This window comes from Hyperolius riggenbachi, chromosome 1, assembly GCF_040937935.1.
Source record: "Hyperolius riggenbachi isolate aHypRig1 chromosome 1, aHypRig1.pri, whole genome shotgun sequence".
Classification (NCBI taxonomy): domain Eukaryota; kingdom Metazoa; phylum Chordata; class Amphibia; order Anura; family Hyperoliidae; genus Hyperolius; species Hyperolius riggenbachi.
In genome coordinates, this window is record NC_090646.1 from 341570100 (window position 1) to 341590171 (window position 20072).

At 42.8% G+C, this 20072-nt stretch overlaps 1 protein-coding gene across 1 annotated transcript in view; it reads left to right on the top strand.

Moving 5' to 3' along the window:
• LOC137511655 (calcium/calmodulin-dependent protein kinase type IV-like) overlaps positions 1–20072 on the top strand; it is an 81888-nt gene that overhangs the window by 55361 nt on the left and 6455 nt on the right. Inside the window, exons 8-11 of the mRNA XM_068233997.1 lie at positions 2236–2310; positions 4355–4430; positions 5465–5591; positions 19251–19403. Of these exons, the coding sequence (XP_068090098.1) occupies positions 2236–2310; positions 4355–4430; positions 5465–5591; positions 19251–19403 (431 nt within the window). The remainder of the gene's footprint in view (positions 1–2235; positions 2311–4354; positions 4431–5464; positions 5592–19250; positions 19404–20072) is intronic.

A 20072-nucleotide genomic window follows, 5' to 3' on the forward strand; every position in this document is an offset into this window, starting at 1 on the left:
AACCCTCTAAGTTAGTCTATCTATTTTACTTTTAGGCCTGACTAAAAAAAGATTTTGTAATGTCTGTCCATTTATGATTTAAAAAAAAAAAGAAGAAAAAATACATTTGTATAGCGCTTTTCTCCTTTCCGTCTCAAAGCACTTGAGGACTGCAGCCACTAGGGGCGCGCTCAGTAGGCAGTAGCAGTGCTAGGGAGTCTTGCCCAAGGACTCATTAATGAATAGGTGCTGGCTTACTGAATAGGAAGAGACGAGATTTAAAACTTGGTCTCCTAAAGTCAGAGGTGCTGCCCTTAACCAGTACAGTATCCAGGCACATATAAGAAGACATTTAGAAAGCGGAAACATTGCTCACACTATTATTAACCACTTTCCTACCAATACACAGTATTCACATTGTTGGTGACTTAATTTAAAGCACAACAACCTGAATGTTGAATGTCAGTGTTTTCTGATGAGCAGAGTGCATGTGATAGCACACGTCTGTGCTCATCTCTGGGGCAGTACGTGTGTCCAGCACCAGGGTCTAACACCCTGCTGCCTGACCTCCGAGTCCTGTCTGACCTCCCTCATGAAAAAGGGTGCACACTGGACTACCCAAAATGCCGTAAAGGGGAAGGGGCGACCACTAGGCTACCAGGGCTGAAGAGGAGGGACCACTAGACTAGACAGAAACAATATATGAAGTGGGGGCCCCTAGACCCCAGGAAGAGCTCCGCAAGACCCCAGGGAAAAATCTAGATCAAAGGGGAGACCACTAGTTCACCAGGACAAGCTCTAACAAAAAAGATGGGGGGGGCACTATTACTTCTAGGCTCCTTTTCCAGGAGCAGTTGATAGGTAGTGCTAAGCCTCTTAAACTCTTACAACTGCTTGCTGCTGCCTGGTAACTGCTCACTGCTGCCTGGTAACTGCTCACTGCTGCCTGGTAACTGCACACTAAGCACGTAGTTCAACTGCTTGTGGAAATCAGCCAAAAAATGCCATTTAGCCACATTTTATAGCCTTGCTCACTTTTGAAACCACACCTCCTGCATATAAAGCAACCAATTAAGTTTTCTATAGACCTTTATTCCCTCATTTACCTTATTATATTATACATATGCAAAAAAATATTATACATAATGCAGAAAAATATACCTTTATTACAAAATTGAATATCATAACTATACAGTGTAGCAAAAACAAAATGTAAATGTTATAATAAAGTGGGTAAATAGCCAGGTTTAATTAGGGTTTATTATCTATAGTAGTACTTTTGATTTTAAAATAAAAATAGGTGAAAACTAAGAAATTGTGTATTTATTAATTCATTTATTTTCCTTCTTTTGCCCTTCAAATTGCAAGAATTTATAAATAAATAAATAATAAATAATAATAATAAATAAATAAATAATTCCTTAGAGAAATAAAGAATCCAACGAAAGTCTACTTTCTACCGAAAACAATGATGTATAGATTACTAAGGTGCCATAAGCAGTGATAAGGTTAATGCTGATTAAACCCTTAGCAGCCAAATAAAGTAAAACTTTATGAGGCTGCAGGGCCTTCCCCAGCCTGGCAGGCTTGGCAGGGTGTGTGGCAACAGGGTAGGGGTGGCAGCAGGAAGCTCTCATATATACCTGTCCGGACGGCTGAATCGCTTCTTCTTCCTTCATCACAGTGGCGACATACTCCAAGCAGGACTCCTCGGTTCCGATCACATGGTATGATATGTGAGCAGGTTTCAGGAGACCATGTCAGTGGTACAGCACCACCCAGTGGTGAAAGAGGGGTGATGGAACAGTCTCTTCCATCTCATCCATCACCCCTCTTTCACCACCGGGTGGCGCTATAATGCTGACATGGTCTCCTGGATCCCGATCACATGATATGACATGTGACTGGGACCCAGAAGACCTGCCGTGAGTTTAGAGCCGCTGATGGAGGAAGAGAAGAAGCCGTAATTATAGCTTCATACTTCCAAAAATTGTGGCACGTCTCTGTGATTCTACGATGCTAGGTGAGGCCATGATATATAGCAAAAGACAAACTGAAGCACTATTATCAAATTTTAGACACTGCATTATCAGACATTTCAACATGTTGTCCATTTTCTAACAGAAATACACAGATCATAAGGAAAAGGAAAAATATAATGAAGATTTCATAGTTTAAAATAATTCAAGAATTAGGTATTTGGAAAACCAGTTCTCAATACTTTGTTTTATATTATTTATTTTTTATTCATTAAAGCGGACTTTGGTCTATCAAAAATGATTGATGATCAAGTAGCCATGAAAACTGTATGTGGAACACCAGGATATTGTGGTAAGCACGTTATATATACACAGTATAAAAATGTTGCTTTATTTGACAATTTTGCTTGTATTTGGCATTATTTTAGAGGTGTAGCACTTTTTGCAGTTACTATAGGCATTAAGGCCTGGTTCACACTGGAAATTAAGTGGCAAACGGATCAGTGAAAATGGACCTGATCACCGGTTGATCGGATCCGTTTTCCCTCCCTTGCCGTTCAGCTGCTTCCATTTCGTTTCCTCATATCTCCCCCCCCCCCCCCCCTTCCAATTCACCAAAGTGGATTTTGCTGGCTAGAACTGTCTGTGAAGTAACGTTCCATTTTCTCATTGCCCCCAGTGCAGCGCTTCCGCATCCATTTCCATACCACTGGGCTCAGAGGTCTGGAATAATTGCTGGAGAACAAATTTGCGGTTTGTTTAGAGGATCGTGCAGAACGGATCCATTCTAACAGACCAATGTGAATGGATCCATAGGTTAACATTGGATCCATTCACATCCATTAGGATCCATTCAGTTAGGATCCACGAACGGCCTGTTCTTTTCTGCCAGTGTGAATACAGTAGAAGGCAGATGGCACTGAATCCAGTCCATGCACTACTCCAGTGACCATGACAGATTCATTCTGACTTCTTACCAAAATATGTAACTTGCCATTTTTGCTCCTTCTCTGACCCTCTCAGACCCTCCACATTCCTAGCTTCTCCCCATGCACAATTCACTCTCAGTCCTTTCTCTCAGGGGAGTATTTAGGTATAGGCATTAAAGGCCATTGGCTGGCGTGCCATTGGTCTTGGATTAAGCCTTGCCCCTGGACTAAGCCCGGCTCCCACGGGTGTTCTATCACCTACTTCTGCTGTGTCTGGGGAGCATAAGTTGCAGGCAGCTGCCACTTTGTCTCTCTGTGCCACCACTCCCCCCCCCCCCCCCCGTACATCCCTCTGTCCTCTTGTGCATTCTTCTTTCCACCTGTGTGCATCCTTCTGTCCCCCTGTGCCTTCTCCTGTTCCCTTTGTGACTCCTTCTGGCCCTCAGGCCTCCTCCTGTCCCCCTGTGCCTCCCTCTATCCCTGTGCCTCTTTCTGTACCTTTGTGCCTCCTTCTGTCACCTTGTGCTACCTCTGCCACCCTGTGCCTCCTTATGTGTCATTATCTGTCCCTGTCTCCCTCCTGCAATCCCTCAGCCCAGTGTGCAAATGCAGAGTATAGTGCAGCAGAAGCTGTTCTCTCACCTCCCTGCCGGAATCCCGCACTGTGCCTGTGTGACCATTCTATCTGTCTCCTGCTTCCTCTAGTGCTGGCACCTCACTCTCCTTATGTTGCGTGTAATCATGCTACATGTGGTAGGAGATGCTGGGCACTAGGCCGAGCGGAAAGGCGGAACCACAGTACTGGACTCCAGAGGAGAGTTGTGAGCACAGCTTCTGCTGCGATATACTCTGTGTTTACACACTAAGCTGTGGGAGAGCAGGAAGGGGGTGTGCAATGAAATGCGACAGGATTGGCGGGTTGTTTGTATCTTGGGGACTCCATGTGATAAGCATCCACCTTATACGCCACATGGTTCATAATCTTCACTGAAAATGTCTCCTTTAGCAAACATTCTTGTCCACATACATTTATTTAAAACAATTTAAAAATGTGCCACTTGATATATATCCTCATCATTTTCAACCATAGCGATCTCTGTTACCTACTGGTGGTGACTCAATATAGGAGACGTATGTGCAGTGAACCACAGTGATAACTCACAGTGATGACATACACCTGTAAAAGCACAACTGGATGTTTGAAGTGAACACTGTGAAACCTCTCTGCTCTCCACTGTACATCCCCTTATGTAAATCACTCCCATTTGTATCCAGGACCACCCTACCTTTTAAATCGTGTGCTCATTAGTAAGATGGACCCTTCTCTTGCGTCATGTACATTTTTTAATATTTCAGGGTGGTAATCTATTATATATATAACTTATTGTACAGTGCTGTAAACTATGTTATTTCACAAATAATGAATAATTGTAATAATAATGGCAAGATTGTTAATTTTGCTTCCAGCACCAGAAATTCTTCAGGGTTCCCTATATGGCCCAGAAGTTGACATGTGGTCTGTTGGAGTCATAACATACATCTTGTAAGGATTTATGTGTTACGTAGTAGACTAGTCCTTTGTGTTGTGTACTATATTGTCAGTACGTTTTCCTGGAGAGCAGGAGCATGTCTGTGCTTTATGCTTCATTTTATTAGATCTCTATTTAGAATCATGTTATAGGGGATTAAGAAAGGATTCCTACACATCCGTTATTCAGCCTTCAGATTAACTTGGTTCTTCCCCTTGCTGTGGCTGATAATGGCTTGTACTTCCTCTGGTCACTGAATGACATCAGTATACTCACAGTAACTTGTATCATGCCATCGCAGGAAGTGCAGCCACGCTGATTTCTGAGGAACCTTTGTAGCAAAATTAAAAATTAAAAAGAAGTGACAGATGAGCAAAAGTGTAATAATGTTGCATTAAACTTTACTCATCATTTTCGTTTTTGTTTTGTTTTTTGTTGTTTTTTTTACAGTTTTCCTACAGTTCCTCTTTACCTCTGACAGCTGATTTGTGGAATTGCCTTTGATTATCTAACCAGGGCTTCTGTGTTAGTGGAGATTTGCATACTGGCTGAATTCACCAGTCAACACTGTGTGGCATTTCAGGCTTGCTTATACTAATAATTCAAAAGTTCATATTACAGAACATGTGAATATAGTCCCTTGTGACTAGAAAAGCAGCTTTAATGGCCCTGTCATCACTGTGAGCCAATCACAGTGACCACAGCACTAAAATAGGAAAAAGACCAATTAGAGGCCAGCGCCTGTGGGTCCCGAAAGGGTTAAAGAAGCCTGTGGATTGATGCGCTATTGTCATTCTAATTGAATGGATAATAATTAAGTGTTGACATGATCACTCAGTAAAGTTGTAAACTTTCATTTTACAAATGTTAATTAATATGCCAAAGTTCTGCATTTGTCTACATTTATGCAGTTCCCCTTCATATAGTTACTAGTCAGTCTAAAATAAGACGAGCTTCAAACATTCTTGTGTTGTGTGCTGGTACACATAGCTGTTGAATAAATCAAACATCTTTGCATTATTAATTCACATATTTCTTTCCTTTATAGGTTATGTGGCTTTGAACCATTTTTTGATGTAAGGGGGGATCAATACATGTTCAGCAAGATACTCAGTTGTGACTACGAGTTTACTTCTCCCTGGTGGGATGAAATCTCACTGAATGCTAAGGATCTGGTAAGCAAAGTATTGTGGCATTAACAAAACCGTAAAGTAAAACTGGGTTCTTAACATTAGTACATTGCGAGGAAAGGAACAGCGCTACTTAAAAACAGATTGCATCCTTATGACCACCTGCTTGAGAGTGCAAGCCCCACTAGTGGGATAAAATACACACCCAGCATTCAAATAAATTGCACCTACCATTGGAGGATGTTGGTTTCCGTAATAGCTTGCATGCAACTTATTAGGTACTCGGCCCTCCCACTGCAAAGAAGTCATCCCCTATGGGAGGGGCCCTAACACTAACTAATCCTAACTTATGCATATGCATAGCCTGGGTGCGCTACCAAATAAAAATTCAAAATTACGTAAAGGTGGATCAGCGCATCACCAGGCCGCCTCCGAATGGCCACCAATCAGAGGTGCGCTCAGCGCACCTCTGATTGGTGGCCATTCGGTGGCGGGCTGGTGATGCGCTGATCCACCTTTGCGCAATCTTAAAGAGACTCTGAAGTCTCTAAAAAAACATTTTTATTTCATAAATCAGAATCAGAATCACTTTATTTCGCCAAGTGCGACAGGCGCCGCACCCGGAATTATTTGTGGACACATGGCATATTGGCAATGACAAACAGTACGAATAACACTACACATAGTACAATTTATAAAGAGACATTTCAGCATGATTGGCAAGTGACAACAGTGCAAAGTAGCTCTGCGCGTAGTACAATTTATAAGGAAACATTTCAACATATTGGCAAGTGACGACAGTGCAAGTACCCTACACATAGTACGATTTATAGAGAAACATTTCACCAGAGCCCATCTAGGGGGTTGTCCCCCTAGATGGGCTCTGGGATAATATGTTATCCCTAACTAAACTGCCGCATTCCCGCCGCTCTAAACTATCTAAATCCCCCCTAACTCCCCTCTACCTCTCCCCCGCAAAATCCACAACTTTCTTGGTCGTGGATTTTGCTGCCCTAAGCTCTTCCGTGTGGGAGTTTTGGGGGATTTAAATAAAAATATGTTTTTTTAGAGACTTCAGAGTCTCTTTAACCACTTAACATCTCAGTCGTTTTCAGCTTATGCATCCGAGCAATGTTCACCTCCCATTCATTAGCCTATAACTTTATCACTACTTATCACAATGAACTGATCTATATCTTGTTTTTTCCGCCACCAATTAGGCTTTCTTTGGGGGGTACATTTTGCTAAGAGCCACTTTACTGTAAATGCATTTTAACAGGAAGAATAAGAAAAAAAATGAAAAAAATCATTATTTGTCAGTTTTCGGCCATTATAGTTTTAAAATAATACATGCCTCCATAATTAAAACCCACGTATTGTAATTGCCCATTTGTCACGGTTATTTCACTATTTAAATTACCGTATGTCCCTATCACAATGTATCGCGACAATATTTTATTTGGAAATAAAAGAGCATTTTTTCCGTTTTGCATACATTACTATTTACAAGCTTATAAAAAAAAAATAGAGAGAAATATTTCATCTTTACATAGATATTTAAAAAGTTTAGACCCTTAGGTAAATATTTATGTGTTTTTGTTTTTTTATAGTAATGTTTTTTGGTTTTCTTTATTAAACATTTTATGTGGGCATTTTTGGGAGGGTGGGATATAAAAGTGTTTTATTTGGGGAAATATTTGTGTATTGTAATGTTTTTTTACATTTACTTGTAGTTTTACTTTTTGGCCACAAGATGGCAATCTCGAGTTTGTTTACATGACGTCACTCTAAGCGTACAATGTACGCTTAGAGGGACACAGCTTCAGAAAGAGCGAAGCTTCTGAGAGAAGCTGTCGCTTTTTCAGCGGGGGAGAGGAATCAGTGATTGGGCTCCATAGCCCGATACATTGATTCCGTGGCTACCGAATCCGCGGCCGGGAGTGCGCGTGCACGCGCGTGATCGGCCGTGGGAGCGCGCCTGTCCTCCTTGACGTTTTTATACGTCAAGGAGGACAAAGTGGTTAACATCAGTGTTGCCAACTCATCCCTTTAAATACGGACGCTTATGAATTATACATGTCTTGTGGCTAGTTAGATGCAGTTTAGGCACTGATTATCTGTGAGAAGCCCCAGAGCCTGTATAACTTAGATGTGTCAGTATTTAAAGGGATGAGTTGGCAACCCTGGTTAACATTAGTAAACTGGCACTTCTGCTTACAATATGGTAAGCTACTTTTGTTGAATACCAAATACTTTCTTATGGATCCTCAGTGCCTGTATCCAATGTTGCATACAGTCCTTGACTTGTGACCTGAAGCTCTGTTGTACCCAGGATAGATGAGCATGGTAGGATGGAAGAGCAAGGTGTGATAGCTAGGTGGAGCCTACTAAATAACGCACAAGTTTGGTGTGAGTACGAGGGATGACAGTGTGGAAGAAAGCACGCGGAGGGCAAAGTGAGTGAAATAAAGGGTGGAACAGGTGAAGAACATAGTTTGGGTTGGTAAGTTTTGTGGCTTTGTAGGAAAGTATAATTTGGGGATAGTAGAACAAGTGAGTAGTGCAAAGCCTGAGGGCCCATTCACACTGGGGCGATTAGCGGGCATTAAAGAGACACTGAAGCGAAAAAAAAATTATGATATTATGATTTGTATGTGTAGTACAGCTAAGAGATAAAACATTAAGATCAGATACATCAGTCTAATTGTTTCCAGTACAGGAAGAGTTAAGAAACTCCAGTTGTTATCTCTATGCAAACAAGCCATTAACTCTCCGACTAAAGCTGAGTACACACGTACGATAACGATCGTTCAAAAACGAACGATAACGACAATCGGAACGATAATCGTGCGTTCAAAAAGTGTGAACGATCGTTTTTGTGAACGATAACGATCGTTATCGTTCAATCGGACCGATCCAACCCGGCGGATTTTTTCGAAAGATAATCGTTCAATCGTTGCAGTGTGTACAAAGATCGTCCGATAACGCATGTTCTTATTGCCTGTCATAACGTCACTTCCGTTTGCGCACGCATTTTTTTATCGTTCGTCATTCAGTACTTTATACTTATATCGTTCACGTGTGTACACAATCGTTCATTACGAACGATCTTTTCAGTCTAATTTGAATATCGTGTAAACGTCACGAATCGTTCGTAACGAACGATCTTTATCGGACGTGTATACGAACCTTAAGTCTTAAGGTGCGTACACACGCCGGACTGGAGGCAACGACGGGTCCGTCGTTACCTCCCGCTGGGTGGGCGTGCCAACGACAGTCCGGCGTGTGTACGCACTGTCGGCGGACTGATACGGCTGCTTCTGAGCGATCCGCCGGGCGATCCGCCGACAGTGCGTACACACGCCGGACTGTCGTTGGCACGCCCACCCAGCGGGAGGTAACGACGGACCCGTCGTTGCCTCCAGTCCGGCGTGTGTACGCACCTTTAGTCGGAGAGGGCTGTTATCTGACTTTTATTATCTGAACTGTAAGTGAACTGTTTACTAGAGGAGAGAGGTCATTACTTCACAGACTGCTCTGAAAGACTCATTTTGAATGCTGAGTGTTGTGTAATGTGCACATATTATAGAATGCTGCAATGTTAGAAAAAACACTATATACCTGAAAATAAAAGTATGAGAATATTTTCTTTGCTGCTAATCTTCTAGTAATTATTCATAGTACACAACCAATTCACTATATCATATTTTTTTTTTCGCTTCAGTGTCTCTTTAACTGCTAATAGCAGAATCACTGGCAATCGCAAAAGCGCTAGTGTAATGTTAAGTAAATAGCAGTGATCTCACTGCCCTGATTTCCGGCGATTCGGAATAAACGCAAATGTAGTGCATGCAACACTTGTTCACATTTTTTGTGCGATCATGATTGCAATGTAAAAAAAAATGCAAAAACCAAGTCCAATCACCACTTTAAAAAAACACACTAATAATACAGATATGAATTTTATTAACCTTGCAACCTCTAGGGTTAGGCATTGAAGGGGGTAGCATTCTGTGTGAGACTAGGGTTAGGTTTAGCTGTAGCAAAATATGGGTAATATTTATTGATATTTTACTAACCAAAATTCTAAAATAGTCGAATATCGGTAAATGCTACCCATATTCTAATATTGGCTATATCCCGGCAGCCAAATTTCCTGGAGTGTTTATTTCACATAAGGCGCAGGGTCCCAATAGACATAGCTCTTTATCAGGATAAAGTGTGTTTGTACTACAATAAGACAGCTATAATCACATATCATAATAATCCAGGATAATATTAATAACATAAGAAGTCCTATGCCCTAAGAGCTGGTAACTGAACTAGGCAAGAAAGGTACTGTATGTTAAAGAGAACGAGTAGAAAAGAGTAAAGAAAAAGGAAAGTGTAACTGGCCAATTTTTTCAAGGAGTGATTACTGGGGCTGGGGAAAATGAGGAAAGGAATGGACAGTGCAGAGAGGTAGGTGGATCCAGCATTACCTCTGTGCTTACCTTAGGTAGTCTTGCCTCAGTCAGGTATCTTTTAAGAATAGATTGTTTTGGTGCCAAGATGAAGAGCATCATTCATGGATTTTACTGATAAGGAAGGTGTTCCAATGGTTTGGCTAACCTTGGTCACCTGTGAATGAGAGAGGAAACCAGTACACAATGGTGCAACATCATTAATTCAGATGGTTGGTATATATTGTAAAGCAATAACACTCTGGAGAAATAACCCTCCCTGCTTGGTTCTCCAGATCTACCAGCAACTGAATAGTCGCTCTCCTAATCATCTTTATAGTTATAAACAATAAAGCTAACACCTCCAATGAAGGAGTAAGTAACGGGACAATAAACAGGAATGGAGGTGCCCAAAATGAATTAACCACTTTACCCCCGCCCGTACGAATTTCTCCGTCCCTTTTTCCATCTTTTTACCCCCAGGAATGGAGAAATCCGTACTTTCCGTGCTCCCACCGCTGCCCGCGCTCCCGCTCGCTCTACCGCGCACTCCCGCTCGTAAACACGCCGCCCGCCGCTCGCCCGGAGATCAATGAACGGGAAAATCCATTCCCGTTCGTTGATCTAAGCCCCGCAATGATCCGCTGCTTGTCCGATAAGCAGCGCGATCATTGTGAAAAAAAAAAAACTTTCTGTAACGATTGTGGGATATCTCCGTGTTCAGCGCACAAAGATGTGCGCTGACACTGCGGAGGTCCTCCACAAGCGTGTCAAGATACTAGAACCCAGCTTTTGGTGCAAGCACCAGTAGAGGGAAATTCCTGTCGGCAGATGGCGCTGGGGAGTGCAGAGGAACCAATCCTCTGTACCTCCACAAATGCCAGACAGGAATTGTACGAAGCGCAGAACGCAATCGCAAGAGAAGCGATTGCGAATGAGAACGAGCAAAGGGACAGGCTGTATGTGTGTGCGCCAATCTAGTCGCCACCCCGCAACCGCGCACACACAACAGCAGATGGGAAACAGGAACGCAACCGCAAGAACGGCGATTGCCAGAAGTGACACAAGGCAGATCAGAACAGAATACGAGGATAGCAAAGGCACAGCAAATCATACAAAGAGGAGATACGGAAAATAACAAACGCTAGCTAACCGCGAACACCGCACTCATTCGCAACTGTGCACGTGGTTATGCGCGGTCTCCACGTGATAAGCACAATAGAGACAAGCACGCCTAACTAACCATCAACAGACAAATACGAAACAAAGAACGTGAACGCTTGCTTAACGGTTACCTCACCGAGCCTACAGCAAGCGCCCGTATCAGACAAGACAGACAGACGAGAAACAGGAACTAGGCAGAAAGGATCCACCGCTCTTCCGCCAGAGCAAGTGTGATCCAAGCAGGAACACAGATCAGAAAGATCCACAGCCGCTAACGCTAGCGGCTAGTGCGATCTAAACAAGACAGATCAGATGAGGTAGCCGGTAGCAACCGCTGCTCCAGCTTACACTCCAGGAACTCAGATCAGAAGGATCCACAGCCGCTACCGCTAGAGGCTAGTGCGATCCAAACAAGACAGAGCGATTCGCTATCAACCGCCGCTGGTGACAGCGCAATCGCGACAGACAAGACAAGACAGAATAGGCAGTACAAATTATACACAAACTGACTGCACTAACTAGGAATGCAAGGAGCACTCCCCAAGAATTAACTATACTAAGATAGCAGTGGCTGACACTCCAGGTGAGTCCAGCAGGAACAAACCTCTATGAGCAGCGAAGCATTGTGGGACACACATAGTACTTATAGTACACGCCTCCAATGAATGTGGCCAGGTAATTTGCATGACAACGTATGCAAATTCCTCAGCAAGCACAAGCTGCAAAACTGACAGAAGGTCTTCTTTCCAGAGTCCTGCAGCATGCAGACCTGAATAATGGTCAAAAGGCTGCCTGCCTGCGCAGGCAGCTGAGCGGATCGTTACAGTACCCCCCCCCCCCCTCTAGGGACGAATTCCAGACGTCTTTCAAAACTGGCGTTACCAAAAAACTCTAACTGAAGACTCATGAAGGTCGGGGCAGCCCGACAAGGTCCAATTCCAGAGTCAGTCCACCCGAAACCGACCTCATCGGACACAGAAGCCACCGAAACATGCCCATCAGTACTACCAGTCTTAGCGTAACACCCATCAGGACTGTGAATACCAGAGAAAAAGCCATCGACACCCTCCAGACAATACCCACCACCTTTCAAGGAGCGTCCAAAAATACCAAATCTGCCACAAAACCTGTTCGAAGTGTCTCTTTCAAAACAAAAGCCGCTGTTGATCGCATCCAGGGTACCAAGCAAAAACTCTCCTGGAATCTCCCAAAACCCTTTGGAGCTCTGCAGAGATCCCAAGAGGCCAGAACGCTCATCAGGCTCACATGGAGAACCGCCAAGAACCCCCATGGAACCAATGATTATCCTGGATTCAGAATTACGAGGACACCCATCAAGATCAAGACTTTCAGGGACCACTTCTGGGCATGCAAGCAGGCAGGCTAAATCAGAACATGTCTCCACCGAGGAAGCATCTGAGTACGCTGGTAACCGAGGCACACTTGGGCTTTCTGGGTCACAGAGCACACTGAGGTACACCAGCACAGGAGAAACCTCAGGACATGTCGGGGAACTGCCAACCTCAGAGTCCGGCACGACAAGACCAAAACCAGTACCGGACAGAGAATCATCATGAGTGGAGGTCACAGGCACTGGACTTTCACAAGAAGACTCGGATACAAATTCAGAAATTTCTGTGACAATAATATCATCATTGACTACATATGAGTGAAGCTCCATCAGAGCTGAAAAGGTAGCCAGCAAGGCAGCAATGCCTACGGAAGAGGGTAACACCTCAGAAGGAGTTGGGGGGCAGGAGACATCTCCTACAAGTTCTGCACCCTTTGGGAGGAACTCGGAGACCTCCAGAACATCAAACAAGACCTCAGGAACATCATTTTTCAAGTTTTCTAAGAAGGATTATGTACTATCCATGTTACAGGGCAAAACTGGAACTTTATTTTGAGAACAGGGCAGATGTCCCAGGGAAGGTTCCACCATAAACTGAGACTGAATTTCATCATCATGAGTGGAACATACAGGAAAATTTGCTGGAACACACACTGACTCCCTAACTTCAATCTTGCTGCACCCAGAATTCTGCGTAGCAGTCAAACTAGCTTGCAACTCCAAAACTGCAGAAAAACAGGTGAGTATAGTGGCAATACCTAGATGAGCCTCTAGGGACACTGCAGAAGACTCTAAACAAGGCCATCTTAACTCATCCAGAGTACAGGGTGCAGAATCAGCACTTTTCTCAGAACAAGAAAGGGACTCACAAATGTCAGTGTGATTGGACATCATATTGTTATTCATGGTACAGGGCAGGCTCAGAGAAACTTTCTCTGGACCCAGCAAAGATGTTTCAGAGTCAGATTCGCAAAACCGAAGCGCTGTCTCACTCTTAGATTCGGCTAACAATGTCAAATCCGAGGAGCCAGAACGCGAAACCTGCGAATCCAAGATCGCTTTAGGTTGTGAAACTGACGCTTCCATAACGCAAATCTCCGCGATCTGCGGAGCAGACTGCAAGGCATCTTGGGCCGAAACACTGGAGCAACTGTCCCCAGGCAACGGGCCCTTACAGGTGTGAACAGGGTGAGACAGAGACTCATCTGCAGAAGAAATAGCGACATCAACAGAATAAACTTTATTAGGCATATTAATTTCACTTTTGATGCTGCATAGTTTAGGAATTTTTCCCATAGCAGGATCATAGATGGAAGATCTTAAAGATCTGTTCTTAGATGACAAGGGATCCCACATATCTTTGAGAAAACTGGCACATTCATGTTGATCACAATCTGCAGGAACATCTGAGAAACAGGCATTACATCGCATAGATTCAAACTTCACGCAATCAGGAGAGAATCTTTCAAGATTCGCACAGGAATCAAGCACAGTAGTGCACCCATTCATGTCAGGTCGCACAATATCTAGACTCACATGCTTTACCCCAGAAAGGCAGTAACAATCATCCGATAACGATGTCTCTTTATTGAAGTCAATTGATTGGTGTGTGTGCAATTCCTCCAAAATCGTCTGCCACACATAAGTCACCGGATTCACAAAACATTCGTCACACTCATCAGAGTCAATCAAAGCGTACACCGAATCAAGACAAGCATAAAGAATCTCTGCGCTTTTTGCGATGTAGAAATCGCAAAACGCCTTCCAATCAATCTCAAACTCCTCAATTAATGCTCCAATATCCCATGGAGCAAATGGGGGTTCAAACAACCCGGTTTCCAAGAAACCCTCATAAGGGTTGGGGTCAGGAACATGCAAAGACTTTCTTACTCCTTTAATATAGAAAATAATTCTGCCTATCAAAGGATCCACAAATGCCCTTTCTTGGGGTAATGAAACCTGAGACTGAGAAATTTCAGACTTTACAGAAACAATTTTTTTATTTGTAGTTGCTATGGGCAACGGATTTTTCAGCTGAGAAGTCTTCCTTTTTTTCCTGCTTTTAGTCCTTGCTGCTTTAGGTGGCTGCTGTTTAGACACAGGGGAATAGTTACTGCATTCATTTTCAAACTGAATGGTTTTGCATGAAGTAGGTAGAGCAGCTGACTCATTAGCAACTACACACTCATACAAGGCAGGTGGCAAGCAAGGCAACTCAAACCAGTAGGAGAATGTAAATGTAAGAAACTGATACAGATTATCATTCCAAGAATTGTATTGCAATATTTCATGAGCCCATACAAACAGATTGTCTTTCAAAAGCACATAAGCTAATTGGAGAGCAGACGTGGACGGATTAGTAATTTGAAAAGTAGGATTCAGACAAAATTTTACGCATTCAGAGAGAAAATCCTCTTTCGTCTCTGAATTTAATATTTTGAAACTCTTAAAGACACAGGAACCATACTCAGCAAAATCGTACAAATCAGAAATTCTCTCTACACTGGGGTTTTGGGTTGGGCTGCTCATAATATAACGATTGTGGGATATCTCCGTGTTCAGCGCACAAAGATGTGCGCTGACACTGCGGAGGTCCTCCACAAGCGTGTCAAGATACTAGAACCCAGCTTTTGGTGCAAGCACCAGTAGAGGGAAATTCCTGTCGGCAGATGGCGCTGGGGAGTGCAGAGGAACCAATCCTCTGTACCTCCACAAATGCCAGACAGGAATTGTACGAAGCGCAGAACGCAATCGCAAGAGAAGCGATTGCGAATGAGAACGAGCAAAGGGACAGGTTGTATGTGTGTGCGCCAATCTAGTCGCCACCCCGCAACCGCGCACACACAACAGCAGATGGGAAACAGGAACGCAACCGCAAGAACGGCAATTTCCAGAAGTGACACAAGGCAGATCAGAACAGAATACGAGGATAGCAAAGGCACAGCAAATCATACAAAGAGGAGATACGGAAAATAACAAACGCTAGCTAACCGCGAACACCGCACTCATTCGCAACAGTGCACGTGGTTATGCGCGGTCTCCACGTGATAAGCACAATAGAGACAAGCACGCCTAACTAACCATCAACAGACAAACACGAAACAAAGAACGTGAACGCTTGCTTAACGGTTACCTCACCGAGCCTACAGCAAGCGCCCGTATCAGACAAGACAGACAGACGAGAAACAGGAACTAGGCAGAAAGGATCCACCGCTCTTCCGCCAGAGCAAGTGTGATCCAAGCAGGAACACAGATCAGAAAGATCCACAGCCGCTAACGCTAGCGGCTAGTGCGATCTAAACAAGACAGATCAGATGAGGTAGCCGGTAGCAACCGCTGCTCCAGCTTACACTCCAGGAACTCAGATCAGAAGGATCCACAGCTGCTACCGCTAGAGGCTAGTGCGATCCAAACAAGACAGAGCGATTCGCTATCAACCGCCGCTGGTGACAGCGCAATCGCGACAGACAAGACAAGACAGAATAGGCAGTACAAATTATACACAAACTGACTGCACTAACTAGGAATGCAAGGAGCACTCCCCAAGAATTAACTATACTAAGATAGCAGTGGCTGACACTCCAGGTGAGTCCAGCAGGAACAAACCTCTATGAGCAGCGAAGCATTGTGGGACACACATAGTACTTATAGTACACACCTCCAATGAATGTGGCCAGGCAATTTGCATGACAACGTATGCAAATTCCTCAGCAAGCACAAGCTGCAAAACTGACAGAAGGTCTTCTTTCCAGAGTCCTGCAGCATGCAGACCTGAATAATGGTCAAAAGGCTGCCTGCCTGCGCAGGCAGCTGAGCGGATCGTTACACTTTCCCAGCCTCCTAGTACTTCCTCCAAGCGTCCGGAAGGACGCTTGGAGGTCGCATTAAACAAAAAGTTACTGTTGCCATCTTGTGGCCAAATAGTAAAACTACACTCTAAAGCATTTTTCACATACAAATTCATTACTTATACACAAAAAATTACAGTGTTGTGAAAAACTATTTGCCCCCTTCCTGATTTCTTATTCTTTTGCATGTTTGTCACACTTAAATGTTTCTGCTCATCAAAAAACGTTAACTATTAGTCAAAGATAACATAATTGAACACAAAATGCAGTTTTAAATGATGGTTTTTATTATTTAGTGAGAAAAAAAACTCCAAATCTACATGGCCCTGTGTGAAAAAGTGATTTCCCCCCTTGTTAAAAAATAACTTAACTGTGGTTTATCTCACCTGAGTTCAATTTCTGTAGTCACCCCCAGGCCTGATACTGCCACACCTGTTTCAATCAAGAAATCACTTAAATAGGAGCTATCTGACACAGAGAAGTAGACCAAAAGTACCTCAAAAGCTAGACATCATGCCAAGATCCAAAGAAATTCAGGAACAAATGAGAACAAAAGTACTGTAATTGAGATCTATCAGTCTGGTAAAGGTTATAAAGCCATTTCTAAAGGTTTGGGACTCCAGCGAACCACAGTGAGAGCCATTATCCACAAATGGCAAAAACATGGAACAGTGATGAACCTTCCCAGGAGTGGCCGGCCGACCAAAATTACCCCAAGAGCGCAGAGAAAACTCACCCGAGAGGCAACAAAAGACCCCAGGACAACATCTAAAGAACTGCAGGCCTCACTTGCCTCAATTAAGGTCAGTGTTCACGACTCCACCATAAGAAAGAGACTAGACAAAAACGGCCTGCATGGCAGATATCCAAGGCGCAAACCACTTTTAAGCAAAAAGAACATCAAGGCTCGTCTCAATTTTGCTAAAAAAAAATCTCAATGATTGCCAAGACTTTTGGCAAAATACCTTGAGGACCGACGAGACAAAAGTTGAACTTTTTGGAAGGTGCGTGTCCCGTTACATCTGGCGTAGAAGTAACACAGCATTTCAGCAAAAGAACATCATACCAACTGTAAAATATGGTGGTGGTAGTGTGATGGTCTGGGGTTGTTTTGCTGCTTCAGGACCTGGAAGGCTTGCTGTGATAGATGGAACCATGAATTCTACTGTCTACTAAAAAATCCTGAAGGGGAATGTCCGGCCATCTGTTCGTCAACTCAAGCTGAAGCGATCTTGGGTGCTGCAGCAGGACAATGACCCAAAACACACCAGCAAATCCACCTCTGAAAGGCTGAAGAAAAACAAAATGAAGACTTTGGAGTGGCCTAGTCAAAGTCCTGACCTGAATCCTATTGAGATGTTGTGGCATGACCTTAAAAAGGCGGTTCATGCTAGAAAACCCTCAAATAAAGCTGAATTACAACAATTCTGCAAAGATGAGTGGGCCAAAATTCCTCCAGAGCGCTGTAAAAGACTCGTTGCAAGTTATCGCAAACGCTTGATTGCAGTTATTGCTGCTAAGGGTGGCCCAACCAGTTATTAGGTTCAGGGGGCAATTTCTTTTTCACACAGGGCCATGTAGGTTTTGAGTTTTTTTTCTCACTAAATAATAAAAACCATCATTTAAAAATGCATTTTGTGTTCAATTATGTTATCTTTGACTAATAGTTAACGGTTTTGGATGAGCAGAAACATTTAAGTGTGACAAACATGCAAAAGAATAAGAAATCAGGAAGGGGGCAAATAGTTTTTCACACCACTGTAACTCATTACCTCCCACACTCCCCATTTTTTTTTGTAATTAAATTTTTTTAAAAAAATTTACAATTAAAAAAAAAAATACAGAAATAGTTACCTTAGGGACGGAACTTTTTAAATTTTGATGTCAGGAGGGTACAACACTGTTACTTTATAAACTACGGGCTTGTAAATAGGGATGGACGCAAAACTGAAAAAAATGCACCTTTATTTCCAAATAAAATATTGGCGCCAAACATTGTGATAGGGACATAATTTCAACGGTTTTATAATCGGGACGAATGGGCAAATACATTTCATGGGTTTTAATTACAGTAGCATGCATTATTTAAAAACTATAATGGCCGAAAACTGAAAAATAATGAATTTTTTTCCCACATTTTTCCTATTTTCCCATTAAAACATATTTAGCATAAAATAATTCTTGGCATAATGCCCCACCTAAAGAAAGCCTAATTGGTGGCGGAAAAAACAAGATATAGTTCATTTAATTGTGATAAGTAATGATAAAGTTATAGACGAATGAATGGAAGGAGCGCTGAAAGGTGAAAATTGCTCTGGTGCTCCAGGGGTAAAACCCCTCAGTGGTGAAGTGGTTAAAGAGAGGTAATCTCCAACACCAATGTGGTAGGAAAAGATTTTCTTCAAGAACAATTGTAATGTTGACCTACCACATTGGAGTTATTCATCTGAAAAGGTAAGATTACCTCTCTCTAATTTATTTTGGGTGACTCCATCTCTGTTTATTGTCCCATCCATTTCACTGGTTCCTGTAGGTTACTGTACTTTAACCATCAGTTATGCACAGAATAAATTGCACGTCTGTAAGCGCACTTTGAAAGTTGCCTCAATAATAAGGCTACCCTCAGCTTTGTGATTCTTATATGGCTATTGAGCCAGCTGTGTGCAGAGAGAAAATCTGTGTGCAGAGAGTGAATGAGTGTGTTCATCACAAGGAACATGTCATATAATTTGTTTTGTATTTTATTGCATTGAAAAATGCAGTACAGTGGATTTGATTTGAACAAGTCAGTAAGGCACTAAGGGAATTTCAAATGTCTGTGGCTGCACAGCAGTCCGTAAGAGCAGAGTGTGCATATACTGAATATGTCATTAAATGAATTTCACTGTTTTTATTGCAGGTGAGGAAGCTGATTGTGCTGGATCCACAAAAAAGATTAACAGTCTCTCAGGCTCTGCAGCATCCATGGGTAACAGGTAGAGCTGCCAAGTTTTCCCATATGGACCAAACACAGAAGAAACTTCAGGAGTTTAATGCTAAGCGCAAGCTTAAGGTGAGATGTACATCAAAGAAAAAAAATATAGGTTGGCTGCTTTAGGCCCCTTCCAAGTTGCAACACACTACATTTGCGTTTCAATGCAATTCTTCCCAATGCGGTTGGATATCCATTCATAACAATGATTGGAAATATCCCAAGCATTTTCAGGAATTTATCTGCGACTCTGCATTGCAATTCTGCTGTGAATAGCAACATAATGATAGGGACATCAGGAAGTCCAGTCTATGGACTGCTGATATCCCTGCGGATCGTGTCACATCATGTTCCTGAAATCGTGATCGAAATTGCAATAAGTGGGCATGAGGCCTTACACTTTTACTAAAAAGTCAGTTTGAATTAGGCAGAAAGGGGAAAGGCTAGAATTTCTTAGAAGTTGATTGTTGTGTGCCCCTTGTGAGGAGATTTTCCCTAACAGTGATCAGCAAAGTGCTGCTGCTAATGTATCCCTATGGGATCATTCTCACTACATGCAGCACTTTGTAGGCAATTGCATTGTGATTCTTGCTCTGTTAAATGGTAATCAAAACGCAAAATCGTGATTGCGATTTGATTTGCGTTTTGAGTGTGAACCTGCCCAAATAGATTTTTTGAACTTTTATATTTAGTTTGTTATTGTATAAGTTCTAAGTGTAACTGAAAATGATTCTAGATTTCTGGTATTTT